Below are 19,117 nucleotides of genomic sequence, written 5' to 3' on the forward strand. Positions count from 1 at the left end.
TGAGATACATATATAGAAGGATTTTGCCTACTTTCTTTGTTTATAGCAATACATTTATCCTCAACGGATTTAAAAAACAAAAGAATTTTAAAGTATGTGTAAGGGATCTAGTGAGTTCTTGAAGCTTCTAGATTGGATGTAACATTTTTATAAAGTCTAATTTATCATGCGTCGTGCCTTACTTACTAGAAACACTAATGGTGAAGGAACTACATGAGCCATCACTCAATTGAATCAAAGTTTGCGCACTTGATCCTGAACCTGTTGAATCACCAAGACACCATTTGAAATTACCATCAACTCCAATTTGTCCATTATCAACTTCAAATTGAGTTTGCTCAACTGATGATCCACATACAAAATTCTTCGATGAATCCACTCCACAAACTCCCTTTGATGATTTTATGGCAATTTTATCATCAGAAGATTGCGACAAATGGTATGTTGCACAAGTGCCTGATGTGTACCATTTACCATTTGAGATTAAACAACCTGATTTCCCACTGAGTTTGATATACCCTGAAGATGGAACGTCGCCAGTTGGTGCTGGCCCTGTTGTTGTTGTTGTTGTCTTGGTTGGACTGGGATCAGATCCTGAGTCATCTCCTTTGGGAGGAAACAAAATCCCCGACGATGGACAATTGGAACTCGATAATGAATCAATGGGGATGAAATTTTGTTGCAACAATGATCCCTTAATATGATGGAAATACCAAATTTCATTAATGGCATTATTGGAATCACATTTGAAATAAACATCGGCACCAAATTTCGAATTTAATGCTTGTTGAATTTGTGTCTTTGTATATGTCTTTGATTTACTAGGTGTGATTCCGGCATCAACTAACCATTTATAAGTGGGCAACGTTTCAAATAAATCATACAAGATTTTGTAATAGTTGTAAACATTTTGATGCTCTTGATAATTTGTATAACATTTGGGTAAAATTGTGTTTATACAAGTTCCATGTTTATTCCATTCATGAGCCCACAACGATTGATCATTTCCCTTTATATCCTTCCAAGCCAACTTTAAATTGTTATAAAGCTCCTGATCGCCAAATGAATCAACAATGATCGACTCAATGCTACTGCCGTCATTAGCTATCGTGTTGGAATTGTCACAAAATTGCTCATAAGTTCCATCACAATTATCGGGCCATAAACCATGTAAAGTGAATAAATCTTTGGGGCCAGTGGCGGGACTATAGTCCCAGAACTGGGTTTGCAAAAGAATACCACCGGGTGATTCAAAACAACATGATGCTGCATTGGATGACGAACATGAAATGGGGGAGTTGGAAGGGCAACTAGTGTCAAATACAGTCTGAGCGGCGTAAGCGGTGTGGACCAAGTAACAGGCTAAAACGAAAAGAAATTGTTTCATTGTTTGGGAACAAAATGATATAGCAATATTGTGATATTGACTCTGATGTCGAGGAAATGTACTTTCCAAGTCCTTTATATATTGTATTGCGAGAAAAAGTTTGATAAGGTTACGAAATTCATGTAGTGCCTTGACACTCTTTTTTTTTGTCGGCGCGGTTTCATTCTTTATCAGGAACGTGGGTCTTTTGTGTAATAACCGACGAACGAATTTGCCCACATGGGGGTATCAAAAAACAACGCACACGGTGAAAAAAACAACCATATGCAAAGGTAAAAGCATCCAAAAGGCGGCTTATTTCGTGGAATGAGTCCGGCTACCTTGAGTTACAACTTAGTACCATAAGAATTTTTTATTCTTGATAACTTGTATGAACAAGAGTAATTATAATACCTTTCTTTTTGGGCACTCCTCCAGGCCACTCAAAAAACCGTCAGCTTTTATACTTACTGTTTCTGTCCGTCTTCATGTAAGGCACTGATTAAACCCCTTTTTGGCCAATCAGAGTTTGTCAAATGGGTTATAATTACAAAGAAACAATAGACACATTGGTAAATATTACACAAATTAACCTCTCATTTGTAATTGACATTTGCCTCGTGTGTGCAATTCATTTTTTGGAATTTAATTTCAGTTTGCTTGTGGCTTTTAATGGCTGGTTTAATACTGAACCCCACGTTGTCAAGCTCATGGGAAATGCATTTTTATTCGGTTCTGAATCGCGTAAAATTCCTCCTCTTGCAAGATTTCAACTTTCCTTTTCGTAAGATATTGTCCTACATGCGAGATTGGACTCACACTTTGAGGTGCAGCTCGTTCCATTTTTAGACTACAATTTTCAAAACGATCTAAAGTTTGGCGAAGTTTTTTTGTAGCAAACTTAGTCGAAAATAAAACGCTCTTTCCACTCCCAAAAATCATTTTCGGCAGCATGACACCACAAACAGCAACGAAATCTCAAATTCACTCTCCCAATCGTCTATACATTTGTAGTTGGTTGAGGGTAATGGGCATCAAAATGTAGACATATGATCAAAGTTGCAAAAAAAAAAAGATTGAAGCTTCAAAATATCTAAAAGGCGTGTGACACGTCAAAAGAATTATTTCAAAGAACGCCAACCATCAACAACAAAAAAAAAAAAAATTAAAGGTCCACAGTCCCAGGAACAAACTTTAGTCTTATCAGTGCAAAAAACCTGTGACTATTACACACCCCAGTATAAAAAAATGATTTGGCTATCAGAGAGACAAAGTATGTGAAACCACATTTTATCCAAACCACACCACGTTCCCCTTAGTACTAACTCATTTTTTTTTTCTAGAATTTGGTGTTGGTTTCACAGCAGGTGGGATCTTCTTTTTCATATTTGGAATATTGACATTCTTTGACTCGGGACTTCTTGCCTTGGGCAATTTGCTCTTTATAATTGGTCTCATCCTTATAATTGGCCCACAACGTACGGTTTCCTTCTTCACACGTCCAACCAAGATTAGAGGCACAGTTTGTTTTGCATTGGGGATAATACTAATCTTGATGAGATGGTCTTTTGTGGGATTCATATTGGAAAGCTTTGGAATATTGGGATTATTTGGTGATTTCTTTGGCACAATTGTACAATTTTTAAGATCCATTCCTTATATTGGTGATGTTTTAAGTCATCCTTTTATTGCACCTACCATTGATAGATTAGCTGGTATTAATAACACATTGCCGGTATAGAGAGCAGTTGAGAAGGAGCTAGGGAATGATTATTTTGTTTCAACCTTGGGATATATGAGATGTCTACGGTATGTCAGAGGTGTCACGTATTTGTATATTAGGTTACAAATGAAGAAAGTATAGAGTTGCTCATTATTGAACAATTTCATTAGATAGGTAGTTGTTAATAAAGGTGGTGCTACAACAGAGTAGCCGATGATGTATTACCACAAGTACAATTTTCTAGGCTGCTGATGTAGCACTTTAGCTCCCACTCGGGATCCTCTATACTGTTGATTTACTACTGATATCAAGTCAGCGGTTTGCGCTACGTGAACTCTAACTTAATTTGTTGGAATCGCAAACCACTTGAGACTTTCTCCCTACACGTTACCAAGATTTGATCATGCAAATAGTACTCTATAAGTTGGGTAATGTATCTTTCTAAAAACTAAAGCACCCAGAAACTTACAGATGCAAGACCCACATAGTTCAAAGCTCACTAGAGACCAATACGTTCAAAGAGAAATCCTCAGCAAATGTTGCACAAGGTTAAAAACGTAACATAAAGCACCAGCTTTCAAAACCTCGCAAACTAAATTTTTAAGAAAATATCCCAGATAGTTTAGTGGCTAGAATTACCGTTTGTCGCATGGTAGACCAGGGTTCAATTCCCTGTCTGGGAGCATTATTTTTGCCCTCTTTTTTTTTTTTCTTTTGAGTGGTATTAGAATACTTATGTCAATAGGAAATGAGTGTTATTACAATTGAAATGGAGCAATGTATTTGTAGTTGATGACACATCTTTTGAGTCGTATTGATCGCTTTGAGTTGCTTTGTATGCTAGAACCGTGAGGCTCACTTTTTTTGTAAAAAAAAGTAAGAAGTTGTACTGCGCGATGCTCTTCTCAACCAAACAAGAGGAATTTAACGTATTATAGATGGCACCAAACCGGCGTGAGGAAATCAAGAAGAAAGAGGAGCTCCAGGCTCGCTTTCGATTAAGCATAGCTCAAAACAATGCACGAGCGTTAAATTGGCTAAAGCCTTTGTCACCAAACACCAATGATACAACTTTGTCAATTACACAAGAACCAAATACAACCAGTCCCACTCAAGAGGACGAGTTCATGAAACTACGAGTTATCCCGCAAGGTTCAGGGCTAAGCTCCAAAACCACGCAAACAGTGGGTGACTTTCTTAATGCAAAAGATATCAGTCAACGAAAGAAAACCAACGATGGCAACACCCCGCGTAAGACAAGTGGAGGTAACGGCAGTGGAAGTTTTGCGATGCATGCTCTATTGAATAAAATGAGAACCGAAACGAGAAAGCAGATTAGTCAATCGCATCAAATGGGTCAAGAACAACATGGTAAGAGCAAGAAGGAGAAGAAAAATGACACGATAAAACTGGGTAAAGCTGACTCCAAATTGAAGCAAGAGTTTAATTCTGACGAGGACGATGATGATGATATAAAAGCATTGAGATCGAGATCGGTGAGCAAAACTAATAAAGGTAAGGTGGGGAAAAAAGCACGTCCTTTTTGAATTATTACAATAAGAGACTCAATATTTTCATCGTAGAAAGGGGAAGGGGTCAATGATCATTGGTAGGGGCACCAAGAAACTGGCCCAGTTGTTGAAAGACCTTGCAGAATGGCAAAATACAAATTCATAAACTTCAATGAATTTAGTTAACATTTCCTCGGATATACTTACCATTGGACTCATGTTTTATAGACATGCTTTAGACCCTGGCACTACAACCCTGCAGGGAAGTTATGACTCTTACATGCATCAAAGAGTAGTCTATCGCAATAATAGACGGGCATGACAGAGTACAAGATGACTTCTTCTATAGAAGTACAATCGGTTTCTCACCAGCTACCCCAACGACGACAGTATTATCGTAGCATTTGTAGATTCTCATACGGTGATGTCTATTTTGCACGTGTCACATCTGTTATATTTTAAAGACATGCAAACTATGTCATCTGGCGATTCTTCATTTGAAGATGACAAGATATGAACCAACTATATCGATTCAATCCCTTCAATGACGTAGTGTTTGCCAACTCCCTTTTTTGTGGCTTAACTCATATTGTTCACATGTTGCAAAATACCAGCTATTATAAAGATTACGCAACTGTATATACAAATCACTACACATAGTCACCAATACATATACGAGATGAAACCGGGTGCAAAATTGAAAAATAAAGAAGAAAACAACTGAAATATAGATGAATTTGAAAAGCCCAAAAGTATACACAAACAAGAAACAATAGGAAAACGAACAACTGAAAACGTTTGTTGAAAAAAGTGGGCCCACTTTTTCATCTTTCTAGTTACTTAAGAAGGATCTGGTGAAACACAAAGTAACAACAATAGGAGTTCGAGAATGAATGAAGACAAACTGTTGAGCAAAAGTCTCTGAGGCACCCGTGTGCATGTTCTCATTTCTTTTTGTCTTTTCTTTTTTTTTCGCTCTTTTTGTGTGGGCCGAATTGAGCATCGTGGTACAAATTGTGTGTGTCATGATGCATAATGGAGCCAGGAAGGGAGCGAGCGACACGGACATCGTCCCACCCCCCATGCGCCTCGTTTCGCTCACCAAGGAAGAGGAAAGAAAAAAAGTAAAAAATAGCGAACCGAGGAAACCACTTACGATCGCTCGGCATTACTCTATTCCGAATAGAAACACTTAAAAAAAAAAATCTCTCTATAATAAAACACGCATACACATAGAAACTGAACTATAAAGGCTGTTATGAAAAATGGAAAAAAACAATAGACAGCCAATTTTTTTTTTTTTTTTTGATTGTTGAAATTGTACCCTTCCAAAGTTGGAAAGTGAGCTCACACTTCAGTAATCTTCTTGACTCCATTACTCTCTTCACCTCCACCCGCTGACGACGACGACGACGATTGGGAATTCTTTTCCTCTCGAATCAGCGACGACATATAAAGCGGTTGTTTAGACTCAAACTGAGTTCCACTTGCACCACCAGAACCACTAGCTGCTGGAGGTGGAAGTAAAGGCGCCGCGCCCGATGAAGGAGTTCGTACAGTTGTTGGTGATGTAGATCTCGACCTTGCCAAAGTGTTATGGGCAGCTACAACAGCCAGTGATAGTTTAGGCAATGTCTTGGCGTTGGATAATGACGAGTCATCAAGCATAGAAGTGACACTGACCTTCTTGTTTGGTTGCGGTTTGGTTACTGCGCCTCCAGTTTCATGATGATGGCTCTTTGATAACGGTGAGCTTGATCTTGGATTATGAGCTGTTGCACCATGTGCATAAACCGGAGTAGTTGGTCGCAGCAGTGAATGTTTCAATCTTGTTGACGAAACTAGTGGCGCCAGTGTAGCTTCGCCTTCCTCTGATATAGTAGCTGCAGCATTGTTCAAATCAATATGTCCTGGTGATTGTGGTGTAACTGGCCTCACTTTACCATCATCAACAACAACTTCATGTGGTGCTATAGATATAGAGCTCTTTGTACCAAACGATATCGATCCACCAAACGACGATGTACGTTGAAAAGGATACGAAAAGGACGATTGCGTCGATGATATAGATGAAGATTTGTTGGAAAAGATCAGCACAGTTGAATGCGATCCAATCGATCCAAATCCACCTCCACTGGTACCATTTCCGGATATACTCCCAGGTGCACTATTAGTGCCGCCGCCGACGCCTCCAGCACCAGCAGCACTACCACTAGCACAGCCACCACCACCAACTGATCCACTAATTGAACTCATTGCATCACGCTTGTTCATTGCATGAAGCTCAAATACCGAGGGGCGTAATCGATCTTGAAGTGAACTTGATATTGAAGGGATCTTTGTGTTTAGAGGAGGAGGCCCCATCCTTGCGCTCGTACTACCTCCTGAAGCGGAACCAGGAAGGGAACGTGCTTGTAATTGAGGATGTGAGTGCAGATGCAGTGCCACTTCCAACGCAGATCGTGCACCGCCAATTGGAGTTAGCGGCAAAGAATAAGCTGCAACTCCAGCTTCAGCTTCAACTCCACTGGTTTCTTCAGGTGGCCCAGCAGAGGAAGATAAGGGATGTGGTGTTGTTTCCTCACCATGGTGCCCACCAATTCTAGCCACACTTGCACTCAATGATGTTTCGCCAGCTGCATGATTGTTACCATTGCTAGCAACGCTATTTCTATGTGGAATTGGTGCAATAATTGGTGTAATTGTCGAAGCTGAAGAGTCTTGCCTACCCTGCAGTGGTGAACACAATATTGTTGATTGTGAAGAAAAACTTGAATTTGCTAGTAATGAACTTGGACGATGAATAGATGAAGGTGGTGGTAACGTAACTGATTGTCGTGAGTTTATAGTGTTTGATGATATACTTCTCTGAATTGATAATCGATTACCGATTGATGAGGACGGTGATATTCCTCTCGCACTTGCTAACCCACCAATTGGCGGTGGAGTTGACGTCTCCAATGTGTTATTTTGTTGCGGTGCTGATGTTAAAGGGTCGCAAAGCAATGATGGGTTTCTTTGACGTGATCCATGGTGATCATCCCATACTTTTCTAAACTGAAGGTTGGGTGCAAATTGTTCCACTGGGGTAGATTGGCGACCTGAATCAGACTCAGTTTTGGAAACTTGTTTGGTTTGAGGTGAGGTTGAACGAGTTACCCAATGCTGTGACGAAGACTCTTTTACATTCTCTTGATGTTGCGACACTTGAGGTGCCTTGGGTTCGTTTACCGTCACTGGTTTTGGTGCAAATGAAGGGTCCTGGTTTTGACGCTGCTGCTGCTGATGATGCTGCTGGTATTGAACAGCTTGTGGATGTACTTGCTCCGGAGGGTATGCAAACGAAGCATACCTCAGTGGTTGTAAACATTCCGGTTGATTAGGTTTTGACAATGTCGTCGATACTGACGATGGAGGTGGTGTTCTTGTAGTTGATCCTTCATCCTGTAGTTTGAATTGCGGGTTAAACACTTGATTGATTATAGGTTGTACCGGGTATTGAACTTGCGTTGATGGTGCTGGTGGTGGGTGTTGTAATTGCTGTAGTTGTGGTTGCGGCTGTAGTTGTGGTTGCGGCTGTAGTTGAGCAGCTGGCTGCATAGTATTAAAATAAACAAATGGCTGTTGCTGTTGTGGGTGTGGGTGTTGTCCTTGATAATAAAAATAATTTTGTTGTTGGATTGGAAAGAACTGCTGTGAATTAGGATCATATACAGTAGTTGGTGGTTGCGGTTGTTGGTTGGGAATGTAAACCACTCCTCCATCGTTGAGAAAAGGTTGGTTTGAGTAAATTGGAGTTTCTTGTAGATGAGGAGGAAATTGGTGCTGTGGCTGTAGCTGATGCTGTAGCTGTTGATTAAATTGCTCCGGTAAATGTGGCTGATGCTGTTGTTGTTCTGTTAAACTGTCCCCTCGCTGGTATTGTTTCTCATTGCTATAACTGTTATTCCTTGAATTACTATTCGAGCTCGATCTCCGTTTGATATAAACTAATGAACTTTCATCCCCCTTCCTAAACTTGCCACTCAGATGTTTGAATTCCCAAATCGGAGGTACATCTTTATCAATCAAATCAGGCGCTGAGTTTTCACCAAGAAAATAACCTCCTGAAGAGCTTGTTGTTCTTCCTTGTTCAATGGGCACACTATTCAATCCCGCTATATTCATGGGGTTATATTTGAGTTGGTTTTGCACTTGTTGATGATGGTAATGGTGGGCATCACTAACCTTGTGAAACCCATACATGTGCAACTGACGAACAAAACTGGCAACATTCCCATGCTTGAAATATCGTGTTAAACAGTCGGCAAACTCTTTGCCTGGATATAATGCAAATGTGTTATTCTCTGGATTATTGCTGCTCCACCATATTAGATTATCTAGACTTGGATCGCTCAACATGGTGTATAACTTGTGGACAAATGCATTCTTTTTAACACGGGCTTCGCCCTGACTCTTTTTCGACATGCTGGAGAACGTTCTTTGGTGGTGTCTAAGGCCTCTCCCTCGGGTATATCACAGCGTTTGCTAAGTGCAAGTAATAAAACTACTTGTTGGCCCAAGGTGAAAAAGTAAATATTATGTTCTTGTTTGTACAACACCACTGTGTTGTGTAGAATGAAAGCCGAGGGATTAATTTCTCCCCCTCTAAGTGAGTATATAACTCTATCTCACCTTCTTTGCTACGCGAGTTTGCTTTTTTTCCTCTTTTAGTCTCACTTTGAGTCTCTGGTACAGGCAAAACACACTCTCTCTTGCTCTCGCATGCACGCACTCACTCACTAATACGCTGTGGTTTCTGCTATACCTCTGATATAATGATGTAGATTTTTTTTTTTTTTTCTTTTGTTGAAACAAATAAAGAAGGCTATATTATATTCCAGTTTTAGTTTCTAATTTTTTTTTTTTTTTTTTTTTTTTTTTTAATTCTAGTTTGGTTTTTAAAATAAAAATAAAATAAAAATAAAAAAAGAACAATTTGGTACAACGTTTGGATATTAAAGGAATTTTTTTTTTTTTTTGTTTTTTTATTTTCCTCTTTGTAAATTTATTTATATTTTAAAAACATTTGGTTTTGTTCATCTTCTTCTTGTTCATCTTCACCTTCTTCTTCTGTTTTTGGAAATAAAATCGTTTTAGTTTCATGAAAATATCCTAATTCTTTCACATTTTGCATATTACACAGAAGAAGAAAGACCAACGACAACTAAAAGAAAGAGAAAAAGAAAATAATAGAAACAATTATACCCTCTCACATCATGTATGTGAGGGGGTGGAGTAGGACAAAAAAAATATTCCTCCTCTTGTTCTTTTTGTCCTTCTTCTTCTTTTATGCGTGTATGTAGGATCATGTACATGCAAGTGCAAGTGCAATGTGCAAGTGCATATGTATGTCTAGGCTCTTCTGCTCGCGTAAAAGCAAAACAAAAAAATGTTCGATAATAAACGTTCATCACCTTATTTTCAGGGTTGAAATACTATTTGCTCTTTTTTGGGGCTCTTTTATTAGAATCTACCAAAATATCTCTTCACCTTGTACATTTTCTTTAAGTTTCCCTGCGCAACCAAAGCGTACAACCAAAATATTTGTTCAAACACCTGCTCGTAATGAGTCTTCTTGTGTAGTTGGAGATTGTATGTATCTTTTCTTATTCTTTGCTTGTGAATTCAGCTTAACAATAAAACTATGTTGTAAAGATAGAGAAAAGAAAAAAGAAATTTTCAATTGTCCTTGGTGTTGTGTTGTGTTGTGTTGTGTTTTTTTTTTTTTTTTTTTTTCTTTTAGTTCCTTTGCAGGTGAGGATAAAGAAAGAATTCGTTTTCTGGTACTTCTTCAATGGCTGACGCCGAATACCACTATAACTTAATAAAGACTGTTTTTGTCTTCTTCTCTATAAAGGGAGAAAATACACATTTGATACAACTCGCTATTGAAATGGTGGTGTCGGAGGTATATAGCCGTCATAATAAACGTAAATACACCGGCGGTTAAATTCTGTTCTTTTGTGCTTTGTAAACTTTGTTTTGTGCTTAGTGGTTTGTGTGCTGAAAAAAAAAACCTCAACTATGATGACGTATGCGTTGCGCAAAAACACAACAGAACAATAAACAAAAATACGACAAAAGTTAAAAAAGCTAACTGAGCCTCAAACTTACTGAGATCTCCTCATAAGCTCACATTCTCTTTTTCTTTTTTATATGCCCTTACTAAACGCATGCAAAAAGGTAGCAGATATTGTTCGGTTTTGTTCATGACGAGGGCACTTTTATAAACTTGTTCACACGTTTGAATCTCTTAATTCAGGACTTCAAGCGTTTACTTGTTGCTCTATTAGAAAAACACAAAGGGCTATTTGTGTATCAATTTTGGAATGTCCTGTTTGTGTTTTGTCAATTTCACATGGCTGGTGATAGTATTCTTCCCCTAATTTTCAACTGCTCATCTCGAAAGCCGTTCTCATAAAAATTCTTGAAAACTCGTTTTTAAGTTTTAGTTATGGGGAAGTTAAATGTGCGTGTAGTTTTGTTTAGACTTTACTTACAACAAGTCAGTTTTAGTTAGTCTTGTTCTTTCATTGCTGTGCGAACTTGTACATTGTGCGAAAAGAGATTTTGCACAATACTAAAGTTTAGACAATGCACATAAAGGAAAGAAAGCATAAAAGCGCTAGTTTTTTACCTTTGTGTGAAGCTCGAGGAGGCGAACACATACATCCTCACTCTTCGGCATTCTTTTATTTCCTTTTATAATCGATAGATTGTCATCTTTTGTACGTTTCTCCTTCCCCCAAAACATGCCACACCCTTCGATGCTACAAACCGTTGTCATCCCAGTCTCACAAGCGTTGATTCGATGAGCAGCGCCAGGTTTTGGCTTGCAGGTATGAGGAGTGTTGAGTCAGTTTTTCACCACACTGATTTTTAAAGTTGATTACAGACGTATCGGCAATGTGGCTCCATTAGGGAAAGCAGTGTCTAATTACTCACTCTCCCATAATGGGATGGATTCACAGCCTCATTTACTCAAGATACTTTTGGATGAAAAAAAAAAAAAAAAAAAGATTCTAGAATCAAGTACCCATTCATCACATGGAGTGAAGCTGATGCCCTGCAAAGCGGCTGTAAATTTATATTTTTGTTCCCTCAAAAAATAGACAAAGAGGACATTGTTATATGTATGATCTAAACTATTTTTTGGCTTTAGTCGTTTTTGCATTGCATTCCGAATGAGACTCGAATCTTGAAACAAAATTTTAGTCTGGTCTCGAATCAGTGGCAGCACCCTCAATTCCATTGGGTAGTAAAGGTAGTAGCTCTTCACTCCTTCTTTGAGTTTGACCGCACGTGAGACCAAGCACATATTTTCTCAACATTGTTGATTGTGTTGCTTTGGCAGTTTTCGAATGTCGGTTGATAAGACTCATTTGAGCAATTACTTCTCTTATCTGGCATGGTTTCCAGTAGTCATATTATGGGCACTCTTACTTGGCTGTCGAGTAAGGTTCGCTATTCACGCTTACTGTGGTGCCTTTGCCGTCTTGCCTATTCTGCGTCACACATTTCATTTGAGGGTTCTCATCTTTTTCTTTTTCTAGAGGCAATCACTTCTTTAGTACTACAATTGACAAATCCAAAACGAGATGACTCTAATCATCGCGATAGAAAGATTCGGGTTGACGTTGACTCCGATTACACTATGATTTTTTTTTCTTTTTGGCGGCACAAGTGAATTCAAACGGATGCGGAAAAAAAAAAAAGTGAAGAGCCATTTCTCATAACCGCTGCATGCCGCATTGTATGAATCTTACAATTAGTTTAAGCTCCTATTGTTTTCATCAATCTCCGCTTGTACTCATACATTTATGCACAGTTGCCAAATACTGGTGATGCACAATTGCCAAAGCTGAATCTCAACTAAATAAAAGCTGGCACTACAAAGTATTTACTATTTTTTTTTCAAATTTAAACTCGTCTAACTACACTTTCTTACTAATCGCTTTATTGTTTTGTGAACGTTTGTAGTACCCCGCTGTAATTCAACTCAACTTTCGCCGTAAACAAATTTCAAGTGCACTTTCGTTGAGACACGGTTATGAGCCCCTTCCTTATTGATGCCGTAAGTCATAAATCCATATTTGCTGCACCTTTAGTTAAATCTCACTCGGTTTTAGACTATGCACATTCTGTATAATGTAAATGCTCGATATATTGCAGATCGATCCAACCACTTTCAGATACAACCTCTCTTTAGGTCTAGAGTTGTTACTACTACTCACCGTGAGTACGCTCAAGTGGCTTACTTGCAGTACAATACCCTACTATCTTGTTCGTCTAATCATTCATTACTAATATACACACAGTCTTTTAACAAGATCCCATACTTATCCACGCTCATTTCGCTTCAACAAAGATTTTCCACTCAACATATCCTCCACTTCAATTATATTCTGCCAATGAACCGTCTTACCTTTTCTCAATTTAACATCGGCCTCAAAATCATAAAGCTTCTTCACACTGGTAAATTGTAAGGATGCTCCTTGAATACCAATGACAACCTGCGAATGCTTAGGACTGAAATCGATATCATAATCGTCTTCGTCTTCGTTATCCTCGTCCCCTTCTTCTTTATCCATTATGATTTCAGCATGCTCAACACAACGGTTGTATTGCTCAATAAACTCGATAGCCTTTAATGAAAATTGTACGGCACTTACACGGTCAGCAGCCGATGGAGTGTACCCCTGTTGCACATGGCCAGGTATAGCTGTACGTGTTTCAAACCTCTTTTTGGCATTTTCCTTGATGATATCAGCAATCAATTCAGTGGTGTAAACACTTGACGCTTGCTCATTACGGATAATCAATTTACCGTTATGGTCCTCTCCACGATCACTTTGGAAAACTTTAAACAAAAGATTGATATCGCGTTGTAATTCCTTCAATGTAATCTTTGTTTCAGGTGTATAAGTAGCTAATGCACCCGTGATCAATCCACAGTAAGCAGCAACAAAACCAGAGTGACCTCCTTGCACTTCAACAACAAACACTCTTCTACGACTGGATGATGCTGATTGTTGAACGGCGTCACAATAAGAAACCAACTCATTCATACACGTATCTGATCCTAAAGAGTATTCAGTTCCGGGAACGTTGTTGGAAATAGTTGCTGGAATGACAACCATTGGAATCTTGAAGATTGGGTAGTTGTCTCTTTGATCGTGTAATTCATGCAAGGAAGTAAATGCTTCAAACCCACCAATGATCAACAACCCTTGTATGTTGTACTTCTGCAAATGGTAGGCAACTTCACCAAAGTCTTGCGATGGCAATGAACGATTGGTTCCAATTTCACTTCCACCTCTGCTATGCCATCCTTCAACATCCAACCAACTCAATTTTCTCAACTGGCCCTTCACCAAACCGGAGAACCCATCGGCTACGGCATACAATGTGTGTCCTCTTGAAATGCTTTGCAAAGCAATAGCTCTGGTGGCGGCATTTAATCCAGCAGATGCGGCACCAACATGTACGACAGCGATATTCAATCTTCTATCTTCTTCCAATTGTCTTGAACCATCATCAAATGTTGTAATCGATTGGAAATACTTGTACGATTCAGCAAAATTTGCATCTCTTAAACCCATTGCTTTATCAAAGTCTTTATTTTCAATTGCAGTGGCAACTGCCTTGGTTTGCCTAACCGCATCCACTAATGGATAACGAACAAGTTTGTGTCTTAAGACACCAATCATTGGCGATGGAGTGTCGGGAGTCATTTCCAATACTGCTTTGACTGCTTCGACACCTTGCAATGTTGCCAATCTTCTATCGGTGGCGACCGCAGTACCCCCTCTTTGCACGTGTCCCAAGATAGTGATTCTTGTATCCAAACCAATATCCACCAACACCAGCTTCACTTCCTCTGAGGTAATCGGGTTCAATTCATCGTCAATTGCTCCTTCAGCGACAATGACAGTAGTCTTTCTTCTTCCGTATTCCCTATGCCTCGTACAAATGTCTTTCAAATCCTGCTTCCATTCACCAGCTTTAGGAGGTCTTTCGGGAATCAAAACATAGTCGGCTCCAGTGGCCATTCCTGATAAAAGAGCTAACCAGCCACAGTGTCTACCCATCACCTCAACAACAAAGGCTCTGGAATGTGAGGAGGCAGTTGCATCAATATAGTCAACCATTTCGGTGATTCTCTCCAATGCTGAATAAGCACCGATTGTGACATCAGTTCCTGACATGTCATTATCTATAGAACCAACTAAACCAACAATGGTAAGATGTTGGTATGGCTTGACTTGGTCCTCGGTTAATTTCCCGGTTTTAACCAATTCGTCAATCAATGATGGCCATTCACTTCTAAACAAATCGGCACCTGTCAAGGATCCGTCACCACCAATCACAACCAATGCATCAATACCATTGACAACCATATTGTATGCAGCTTGTAATCTACCCTCGCGCTCTCTAAATTCTTTGCATCTTGCAGTACCAATAGCGGTACCACCAAGAGACAAAAACGAACGAACATCCGACCAATCCATTTTCTTCAACAAGTCACCACCTTTGACTAAACCCAGATATCCCTCATATACGGCATACACATCACACCCATAGTAGATACCAGCACGCACAACGGCTCTTACTGCAGGGTTCATTCCCGGAGCATCACCACCCGAAGTCATGACAGCAATTTTCTTTTTCTTACCACCTTCAACAAAGGCTTCTTCTTTGTCAATTACTAGATCAATTTCTGACTTGAGCTGTGTCTTGTGCGTATTTTTCAAAATTGTGGCCTCGGCAACTTTGATGTATTCTTGTGGTGAATGATATTGCTTCGTATCCAACACGTTCTTGGTGTTTGAAAATTGCAAAAAGTTTCCCAATGGATCTTTAACGTGAAAAGTGTGATCACCCACTGTCTTTATTTCAACATTGGCGTCTTTCAATAACTTCTCCACCTGCTTCAAATCGGTACTGAAGAAAAGGAATTTCTTCACAGTTGCTTTTATTTGCTCTTCGTTGGACAATCTAATCTTAATAACAGTGGAATCGGTCAATCTCTCTCCATCATCACCGGTGTAAACTTTCATTTCTTGCCAAGGGCGCAAGTTTCCATTATCATCCAATTCTTGCAAGGGGTACGACTCAAGCCATACTTCCCTCAAGGAATCCTTAGACACTCCAAGTTGCATTTGTGGTTTGAATGCCCCAGAAGCTCCATCTGTCGTCACCCTTGAAAAGTTCTTGGTTAACCTAAAGCCCAAATTGGAGTAAAATTTGTACAGTTGCAAAAACTTGTCGTAATCGGTTGTTATGAATGAGACGTAACTCAAACGTTGTATGTTATCCACACCTGGCATAATTGCAGTTTTGAATGTTGTATCAATTGGTAAAAGCCAAGAGGAAATAATCAATTGTGTTGATTGAGTTGAGCTTCAGTAAAAGGTTTGGGCTATTTAAAGAAATCAAAAGCTCAGAATCATTAATTCGGAGCACTGATGGTTCCATTGCGCATTAAGCAGACGAATTTTATAATGGGAGGGAGAGTGTATTCTGTACATAATTACACGACTAAACATTTTTTCGGAGCCAAGATTACCGAGCTACCATCAGATAAAAACTTCCGTTTTTGAACACAAAAATGATCTCTAATCATGCAACGATTTATAATGACGTAACGAGTACAAGAAGTTCGGTGAGTAACATAGCGGCAACGGGTATCACGAGTAAGCGAGCGACACCTGATTCAACTTGCGGTTCATGAGAGCCAACTTTTTGTTTTGGATGAGGATAATGGTGATGTTGATGATGTCGATGCTCTTCAGGGAATTGTATAAACTCAGTCTCCACCGACGTCGTGGTGGTTCTGCTAACCCTGCTCGGATCCGTAACCTTAGTTGACTTAGTAGGAGTGAACTTTTCTGGCTTGAATTTTTCTGGCTCGAGCTTCTCTGACAGGGGCTTGTCTGAGTTGGGCTTGTCTGAGTTGGGCTTGTCTGAGTTGGGCTTGTCTGAGTTGGGCTTGTCTGAGTTGGGCTTGTCTGAGTTAGGCTTATCTAATTTAGCCTTCTCTGGTTTAGCCTTTTCTGTTTTGGGCCACTCAGGTTTAGCCTTCTCAGGTCTGGCTGGAGCTATGGGCTTGGCTGTCATTTTGCTATTATGGATAAGTGTTGTAAAATGATACTCTGCCGCCATAGTTGAGGTTGTTGCAAACCAGGACTCGCTAATCAATTCGGAGATTTTGGAATCCGTTTTAGTAACTGGTGCAAGCTCTGCTTGGTTTCTATCCACCACTTGCTTGTTTTTGACACCTCGGTCTACTGGCAATGTGGGGAACGCATATTCAATAGGATCGTCAATAGCATCATCGAGTTGAGAGTCGTTATCGTCGGTGATGGATGCATAATCAATCAACTCAGTCAGGGTAGCTGACCATGTGGGTGTCCAAACACGTTCGTGAGGAATTGTCCAATCACCATGCCTTTCTCTTGGCACCGTAAAATCAGTCGTATAATCTTGTGGGGGTGTCAATATTTGGACAGGGCTATCAAATCCCACATCATTTTCATTCTTTAATGTAGATATTTCTCCATCGTTAGCAACCAAGTCCAACCATGAACCATTCGGTAACCAACCATATGAATACGTTTTTCCCGAAGAGTAATCACTAACCATCAAGTTCCTTACATTCATAGTAAATGGGCCATCTTGGTAGTTCGTTAAACCCTTGCTCCATGCAATTGTCCCTTCATTTTCTGTATCTTCCCCTGCCCATAAACTAATCTTAATCGCCATTGGAGATGTTGGAAAACCTTGCTTGTTTTTACAACTCAATTGACGTACTGGTTGATCATCGAGGTACCATATTATCTTACTAGGTGTCCATTCAACACCATACTTGTAGTACTCCTTCAACGGGCTCACTTGCAACTTATGATATCTTTCTCTATCATAGGAGGTGACGTTGCCCTTGATAAAGTAATTTGTTTGATAGTCAAATGGATCTCCGCCTAATATCTCAGCTATATCAATTTCGTCCAAATCATCGCTTTGCAAATAGAGGGAGCTCACAATGCCACTACCAAACGCACCCTTAATTTCAGCGTCAACTTTGCCATACATAATGTAAAAACTAGATGTCAAGGCAGGATTTTCGAATTTATTTTCAATTGTCAACTCCATTCCTTCTTCACCAAACTTGACACCATCTCCACAACTTGTGATTGAAAGATAGTTAGTCCCTTCTTTGAAGGTTTCAAAAATCGAGGTTCCCAATGCCTCATTGGTAACCAAGCACAACTTGTCAGTGTTTGGATTGCACTTTACTGGACAATGAATATCATCAGACAGTGACTCATCATTGAAAACGTTGCTAAAATCGTCATCCAATACATTCTGCAACTGATCGCCGCCGTATCCAGCACCTTCATCTTCCGTCTCTATTTGAATTGAGCATCTAACAAGCAAGTAGTGCACCACGAGGAGTCTAAGTGGGAACATAGAATTGTATCGACAACAAATGAAAGGTTAGACATTGAAACTCCAACCAATACTTATCCCTGCGATCATCACATTACTTATACTGGTTAACGCCATCGTAAGAATCGTGGAGTACCAAAAACGACACAAACAATGAAAGCAAAGGGCAAGGAAGTTGGGAAACATACTGAGCACAAAAGATATCGAAACGCGTTCTTTCAGCATAACAAAAATACTTTCTACCTTCTATCAGTAGTAGTATCTTCCTTTACCAAAAATGTACACAGAGGCCCATAGGACACTCCTCACCTATATTAGATCTGTCAAGTCACTCAAATTGCAGAACCTTCTTGATGCATTTGTCTTGATCTGTCAGCGCTTGGAAGTAGAGGATGAACACACAATGGAGTCACTCAATCAATACATTGCTGATATCAATATACAAATATCCCAACAAGGATTCAAAATTGAGCGGAAAAATGACGAAGTTGATGGGTCGTTGCATTTTATTTTCATAAATACCATAGTTGATGAAATAATGAAGGAAAGTTCGATGTACACAACTTCAGAACTTGTGTCCATAAAGGGGATTATCGATGATATAATTGAGGCATCCAATTTTGAATTCTCCACAAGTAGGGCCACGGCACAGCAGATTGTACATGCGCACCAAGCTAAGGGATTAAAAGAAGCTGCCGCGTTTGTTGACCGGTTGATTGACGATGGGTGGTTTGATGCAACCTTGAACGATCGGTTAATACTATCAGTGAAAAGCTTGTGTGAGTTGAAGCAATACTTGATTGATGGATATGGATCAGGTGAAAATGATGACGAGGATGGAGGGGGGAAGCTACTCGTTTGTCGACAATGTAAGGAAATTGTTACCATGGGTATACTTACACCGGAGAAAGATGCGTTTCATCGAAAATGCTATGAAGTGTATTGTAAAAATAGTGGCTTACCTAATAGAGAGTCAAGTTTAATGAGAGTGGGTCCTGATCTTTCTACTTTATAATGGAGCTATAA

General features: G+C 39.6%; 7 protein-coding genes and 1 non-coding gene across 8 annotated transcripts; 4 read left to right on the forward strand and 4 right to left on the reverse strand. All coding sequences in view use genetic code 12, as the record gives it.

Moving 5' to 3' along the window:
• Positions 1-178: 178 nt before the first annotated feature.
• On the reverse strand, positions 179-1,387 carry CPAR2_101030 (uncharacterized protein; the record flags this gene model as incomplete). The annotated part of the gene is made up of 1 exon (XM_036811056.1): positions 179-1,387. The coding sequence occupies one exon, from the start codon at positions 1,385-1,387 to the stop codon at positions 179-181; it is 1,209 nt and encodes a 402-aa protein (XP_036663248.1).
• A 1,227-nt stretch (positions 1,388-2,614) lies between these two features.
• CPAR2_101040 (uncharacterized protein) lies at positions 2,615-3,107 on the forward strand (the record flags this gene model as incomplete). Its single annotated transcript, XM_036811067.1, has 2 exons — positions 2,615-2,639; positions 2,710-3,107. 2 exons carry the CDS (start codon positions 2,615-2,617, stop codon positions 3,105-3,107), a joined length of 423 nt encoding a protein of 140 aa, XP_036663249.1.
• Positions 3,108-3,700: 593 nt separating this feature from the next.
• On the forward strand, positions 3,701-3,772 carry CPAR2_t_cp_Asp(GUC)_29. Its single transcript has one exon. It is a non-coding gene; the product is annotated as a tRNA-Asp (tRNA).
• A 255-nt stretch (positions 3,773-4,027) lies between these two features.
• Positions 4,028-4,636, forward strand: CPAR2_101050 (uncharacterized protein; the record flags this gene model as incomplete). The annotated part of the gene is made up of 1 exon (XM_036811078.1): positions 4,028-4,636. One exon carries the CDS (start codon positions 4,028-4,030, stop codon positions 4,634-4,636), a length of 609 nt encoding a protein of 202 aa, XP_036663250.1.
• A 1,311-nt stretch (positions 4,637-5,947) lies between these two features.
• SFL2 (Sfl2p) lies at positions 5,948-9,067 on the reverse strand (the record flags this gene model as incomplete). The annotated part of the gene is made up of 1 exon (XM_036811089.1): positions 5,948-9,067. One exon carries the CDS (start codon positions 9,065-9,067, stop codon positions 5,948-5,950), a length of 3,120 nt encoding a protein of 1,039 aa, XP_036663251.1.
• Positions 9,068-12,981: 3,914 nt separating this feature from the next.
• On the reverse strand, positions 12,982-15,972 carry PFK1 (6-phosphofructokinase subunit alpha; the record flags this gene model as incomplete). Its single annotated transcript, XM_036811101.1, has 1 exon — positions 12,982-15,972. The coding sequence occupies one exon, from the start codon at positions 15,970-15,972 to the stop codon at positions 12,982-12,984; it is 2,991 nt and encodes a 996-aa protein (XP_036663252.1).
• A 304-nt stretch (positions 15,973-16,276) lies between these two features.
• CRH12 (Crh12p) lies at positions 16,277-18,112 on the reverse strand (the record flags this gene model as incomplete). Its single annotated transcript, XM_036811112.1, has 1 exon — positions 16,277-18,112. One exon carries the CDS (start codon positions 18,110-18,112, stop codon positions 16,277-16,279), a length of 1,836 nt encoding a protein of 611 aa, XP_036663253.1.
• A 256-nt stretch (positions 18,113-18,368) lies between these two features.
• Positions 18,369-19,106, forward strand: CPAR2_101090 (uncharacterized protein; the record flags this gene model as incomplete). The annotated part of the gene is made up of 1 exon (XM_036811123.1): positions 18,369-19,106. One exon carries the CDS (start codon positions 18,369-18,371, stop codon positions 19,104-19,106), a length of 738 nt encoding a protein of 245 aa, XP_036663254.1.
• Positions 19,107-19,117: the final 11 nt, after the last annotated feature.

The sequence above is a fragment of the Candida parapsilosis genome, contig 005569, assembly GCF_000182765.1.
Source record: "Candida parapsilosis strain CDC317 annotated contig 005569".
NCBI lineage: Eukaryota > Fungi > Ascomycota > Pichiomycetes > Serinales > Debaryomycetaceae > Lodderomyces > Lodderomyces parapsilosis.